This window comes from Culicoides brevitarsis, chromosome 2 (assembly GCF_036172545.1).
Source record: "Culicoides brevitarsis isolate CSIRO-B50_1 chromosome 2, AGI_CSIRO_Cbre_v1, whole genome shotgun sequence".
NCBI lineage: Eukaryota > Metazoa > Arthropoda > Insecta > Diptera > Ceratopogonidae > Culicoides > Culicoides brevitarsis.
The window spans coordinates 23648544-23654543 of record NC_087086.1 but is presented as its reverse complement, the minus strand read 5'-3'; the positions used below and the strand labels follow the sequence as shown (position 1 = coordinate 23654543).

The 6000-nt window shown below is 30.0% G+C and overlaps 1 protein-coding gene across 1 annotated transcript; it reads left to right on the top strand.

The window, feature by feature from the left end:
- Positions 1 to 3060: 3060 nt before the first annotated feature.
- On the top strand, positions 3061 to 5893 carry LOC134831526 (sialin). Its single transcript, XM_063845272.1, has 5 exons — positions 3061 to 3128; positions 3991 to 4300; positions 4571 to 4716; positions 4768 to 5168; positions 5229 to 5893. Exons 1-5 carry the CDS (start codon positions 3124 to 3126, stop codon positions 5813 to 5815), a joined length of 1449 nt encoding a protein of 482 aa, XP_063701342.1. The 5' UTR covers positions 3061 to 3123; the 3' UTR covers positions 5816 to 5893.
- Positions 5894 to 6000: the final 107 nt, after the last annotated feature.

The window sequence follows — 6000 nt, the reverse complement described above, 5'->3', positions numbered from 1 at the left end:
TATTAATTTAGTAAGAGAATCAGGGATATTCAACCCTTAGTTTATTTCTGAAATTTCTGCTCCAAATGAAATGAAATGATTTTTTTAATTTTATGTACCTAGGTATTTAGTTATTATTTTTATTTATTTTTTTTTAAATCTTAACTAATAGATTTTTATTAATTGAAAGAACTATTTTATTTTTTGTATGATTTTTTAACGGTTTGGTAAATTAAACAATTATATTGAATAAATTTTTATTTATATTAATTTGAAATTCGAAATTAAATAATTTTCTCTACATAGAAAAATCAAATCTTTGAAAAAAATAATGAAAATTATAGCACCCAAAATTGAATGTCCCTTCTCAATTGTTACCATACAAAATAGACAAACAATATTTACGATACGCTAACAATATTTGCTACGATGCGTCTAATACAAATTTATTATCTTCTCTGTGCATTAATTCATGAAAATTGTCACATTTTTTAAATCCCGTACTTATAAATCTGATAACAACCTTATGATTAATGAGCAAAATATGGATGCAACTTTGAACAAAGTCCAATAGGAAACGGAATTAATTTTGAATTATCGTTGAAGTTTGAATGCATTGTAGATCAATAGAGGACAATAATTCTTTTTGAATTTCTTCTTGAATTTCATTCAAAGATGATAAATACGTAAAAAAAAATAATAAAAAGTAGCAATTTTTCGTAGAAGCAAAACTTTTCTTTTCCCCTTTTCCTCGTTCGTATTTTAATTCCGGACATTTTTAATTTTCAGTTTACGAATTTACTGCCGTTCACTTTTTCTCTTACATGTGGCGAAGTTGTGCTGCAGCATTCCATAAATTATGTTTTAAAAGTTGTCGTCACTAATTTTCCGGTGTAACTTTAAAATTTATGGAAAATTCATTACAGAAGGTATTTATTTTCTACCATGCAGGCTTGAATTTTCTCATGTTTGCTTCCCAATTTAACGAATAAAAAAAAATAATCAAGAACACTTTTGGCAAACATTCAAAAAGACAGTGAATGATTACTTCTTCACTTAAATCATCTCTCGTATACTTTATTTTCTGCTCCAATGCACTCCCAAAATATTCAATCAATCAATCGTAGAGCTTGCTTCACGATTATTTGCTTGCCTTTTTATCGTTGCGATAGATCTAGCCAAAAATTTTGGCAAAATTAAAATAATCTGAACATGAAAGAAACAATTTTCCACATTTTCACCCCCGAAAAAAGGGAAACTTATCCGTGTCATTACGCTCATGATTTGTAAATATTTTGGCAGAAATGTAGAATTTTTGATGATGCAAAGGCGTAATGTGTTCAAATTCGGATGTTTTTAAAGGAGATAACACATTTGCACACATTTCAGGAAAAAAAACCGTTTGGCATGTGGTAGATATGGCAATATGCTCTAGTTGCTTTCCCCTTTCTACGGTTTTTTCTAACAGAGCAGTAAACATCTTTTTCTCCATTTAAAACCATCAGGCACAACCAACACGCGTCTTCTTATCTCTCAACACACTGCGGCCCTTCTTGCGACCATTTTTACGCATCCCATGAACTTTTAATCATTACAAATTGAAACATTAACTTATCTACGAAGAACCCACCCTTAATTCAATAATATTTTCTTCCTTTTTATTTTTTGATTAACAAAACCTGATTTTAAAAGCTCTCCAAAAGAAGAAAAAGAAGACTAATGTGTGAAATAACAATAAAAAGACACGTGCCTCTCAAGGTATCCGTTTGACGACAAACTAATAATTCATTACGATAAATTGTGTGATACTAATAGGCAGCACGTGACACTGTGCGATTATACAAAGCAAGTGCCACCCCAGACAATTAAGGAAAATAATGAAATGATTTTGTTTCCGAGTCGTGTTTTTGCCAATAACATAATTAAAAAGAACAATTTTGTCATTCTATTATCCGGAAAGAGTTGAAGGTCTTGTGGCCAAAAATCTAGCTGATCAAACAACAATAGACAAAAATGGTCATCAATTATCCATAAATTCTCTTCGCCATTTTCTGAAAAAAAAACAGAGAAGAAAAAAGAAAATTAATGGAAAAAGTTATGAAAATGATTTCAAATAATTATCTGAATAATCGAGTGGAAATACTTTTCTTATGAATACCTTCAGTCTATTGTCGAGCCGAGTCTCAAGTACTCCGGCTGTCAATTAGTACACACAAAATTTAATAAATGACTCTCCATATTTCTTCTGATTTTTGTTTTGACTCACGTTTTATGTAGAAAAATATTTTGAGCCCATAATTCTATAGACTAGCTATTTAGTTTTCAAAAGTTGTCATTACTTTTCTAACACTTGATCGCATTTTATTCAAATTATTAGTTTTTTTTCTTATTTTGTCGCAACAAATTTAGAGGAAAACTATTTATTTATCTCAAATGCAAAAATTTTCAGATTTTTAAATGAAAAATCGAGTACTCGTATTTTGAGTATTCGCTTTTGACATCACTTCCCATCTTTTGGTGGTGGAACGAAGGCTCTGACATTGCTCTTTTATGACGTTATGGTCGATTTTACATTTTTTTTGTATGGGGGGATCCAAGATAGTGAATTATATGGTACTTTCGACGATTAATTTTATTAAGTTTTGACCCTACGTTGAGCCCTCCAGCTTTTAAAAAATAAATAACGGAGTTATAGTTAGACCAGAGAAAGGAATACGGAAAAATATTAAAAATTCACAACAAGGATTAATGAGTTAGATTTATTTATTTGTTATATATTAGAGCAAATATTATGAACTGGTTTCAAATTTATAAATAAATTAAAATAAGGCTTGCAAAAACAGGTTCACATAAACAAACTCAGATGATAATGAATTTGAAAGCAAAAAAAAAGTAGCGTAGTTCAGTGCCGTTATCAAGAGAAATCTTCAAATAAGATAAATTTACTATTCTTTAAAAAGTTGCTGCATGTATGATTACTCATTTACATCCCTGAATTTATGATAAGTGGCTATTTGAATATCAAGACAAAAGAAACAGTATTCAAGTGAACGTCTTAGCTGCTGCTGTCTCTCAATATATAAAATAGAAAAAATAAAATTATTAATTGTTTAAAATAAAAGGTTCAAACTGTACCTACCTAATATGAGGTCAGGTGAATTATTATTATACTAGGAGTTGATAGCTTGATATTTGACTTTAAATATTAAAACTCTTGTAAAAATTCATTGAACCAATTAAAAAAAGTTTTTATTTTAAACAGTTTTTCAAAAATAATCTCAGGATAAAAATTAAAAGGATTGATGAAATCAAAAGTTACTCACTTTTAGTCTCAATTATTTAATAATCGATTGTGAAAATTAACCGGAAAAAATTAAATTTTTAAAGGATAAATGGAAATGGTTTACATTTAAATTTTTTAAAATATACCTATGAGATTGACATAATTTTTAAATATCTTGTAATACAAAATTAACTTTGGAAAACGAATTTGGATCCCGGGAAAAAATACTTTTTTTCACCTCTTTTAAAAATATGAAATTTTTGACATTTGAAAAAATTGAATGAAAAATTCCATCAATTGCTTGACGACATGACCCTTAATTTTATGAATGACAGCCAAATATTTGTGAATAATAAATGAAACCCTTGTAAATATTATTATCAACATGTCAATTAATTAGTTGTTCGAAAGCTTAGTGATATGTTGTGTGGTATTATTATTAAAAAGATAAGACTCCTTATCATTTAATGGTTTTACTTAGTTACTTAACGAATAAAACACGATGTGACTTATAATGTGATGTTTTTTTTAATTTTGAAACAAATTCAATGCGTTCAAGTTAAATATTATGAATTGTTCGATTTAACAAAAAACATTATAAAATTATTCGAAGAAGTTCCAAGGTTCAAAAAAATATCATTTTTGGCAAATATCATTTTTTATGATTTTTTTTAGTTATTTATAAGCATTTAGCCCTCAATATTAAATCAAAATCCCTAATTTTTCAGTGACAATAAAAAAGATGAAGGACCAAAGGACATCGATAAGCCATTTTGGCAAAAGAGAAGATACACAGTTGTTCTAATGGCATTTTTTGGCTTCTTCAATGTTTATGCATTACGAGTTAATTTATCTGTTGCAATTGTTTCAATGGTTGAAACGCGAAATATTCAACTGCAAAATGGAACAATAATACAAGAACAACACTTCGATTGGAACAGTAAACAACAAGGACTAGTTTTAAGCTCCTTCTTTTACGGTTACATCTTAACTCAATTCGTCGGTGGTTTTATTGCTAGCAGAATTGGAGGACATTTGGTAAGAATTAAATTAAATTTTTAAGTTGTTATTTTGATTAACAAAATATCTCTACTTTATAATTTCATTTTGCAAGATTATATTTAAAGTAAAAACGCTTGTCCTTAAATAAATAATCGAATAGTTCAATAGTCCAAAATTATCAATTAATTATAAAATGGCGGGAAGAACAAAAAAAAAATTCTTGAGAAACCCGGAAAAAATATTTATTTTCTTTTGGAGAAGCTTAAATTTAATATTATGAAATATTAATCCAAATAAATTTTACAGGTTTTTGGTACTGGTATCGTAGTTACAGCATTGCTCACATTAATAACACCCTTAGCTGCCAAAACTAGTTTCTATGCATTACTGATTGTAAGAATCGTTGAAGGTATTTTTGAAGGAGTGACTTTTCCTTGCATTCATGCTGTTTGGTAAATTTTCAAAAATCCATAGGAATAATTAATTTTGGACAATTCTAACAGGTCCAAATGGGCTCCGATGACTGAAAGATCAAGGATGGCAACACTTGCATTTGCTGGAAACTACGCCGGTACAGTCATTGCAATGCCTTCAAGCGCTTTATTAGCCTCAACATACGGATGGGAAAGTGTTTTTTATGTTTTCGGTATAATTGGTATCTTATGGTATGTTTTATGGCTGTTAGTTGTTCGAGAAAGTCCGGAAAAAGATATTCACTGTTCTCTGGAGGAACGTGACTTCATAATGCACAGTTTAGGCCAAAAAAGTGGTGATAACCATGTCATTAGACATCCTTGGAGAGAGATCTTTACATCTAAACCAGTATGGGCAATTGTAGCATCACATTTTTCAGAAAACTGGGGATTCTATACACTATTGACACAGCTGCCAACATTTCTCAAAGGTATGCGGCTTCAAAGCTTCTTTCAGAAATTTAATAACAGAAATTGTTCCGATATTTTAGATACACTACATTTTCATTTGGAAAAAAGTGGATTTGTGTCGGCCATACCTTATCTAACAATGGGAGTCCTACTGAGCATTTCTGGCTATTTAGCAGATTGGGCTCAAATAAAAGGATATCTTACAACATCTCAAGTACGACGATATTTTAATTGTGGCGCGTTCTTAGCGCAAACGTTTTTCATGATGCTTGCTGCATATTTGTTGCATCCTGTCGGTAGTGTAATATGCATAGTTATTGCAGTTGGATTGGGAGCATTTGCATGGAGTGGCTTTGCTGTAAATCATTTAGACATTGCCCCCAATCATGCATCAGTTTTAATGGGCATCTCTAACACGTTTGCAACAATTCCAGGGATTCTCAGCCCATTATTGTCAGGATTCATTGTCCAAAACAAGGGAGATGACGAATGGAAAATTGTGTTTTACATTTCCGCGAGCGTTTATTTAGTGGGATGTGTTATTTATTGGTTCTGGGCTTCTGGAGAACTACAATCGTGGGCTATTACAAGAAGTGAAAAAATAGAAGTATGCTCCATAAGTACTATTAAGGGATACACAAATGAAGCAGTAGAAATGAAAGAATGAGAAAACTCAAAGTCTTTTTATAATATTTTGTAAACTGTCCTTGAAAAACAGTCATAAACCTTAAGTTAAATAAAAAATGATAATTACCTAATAACATAAAGGGAAAAAAATTTCACTTTTTTTTTACAAACACATCAAAATCGCAAAATGATGAACAGACAATTGCCAATACGACTGAAATATTT

Coding starts and splice junctions, on each gene's coding strand:
- LOC134831526 (XM_063845272.1), top strand. Junction 4,301..4,570: donor GCAGAATTGGAGGACATTTG/GTAAGAATTAAA, acceptor TAAATTTTACAG/GTTTTTGGTACTGGTATCGT. Junction 5,169..5,228: donor GCTGCCAACATTTCTCAAAG/GTATGCGGCTTC, acceptor CCGATATTTTAG/ATACACTACATTTTCATTTG.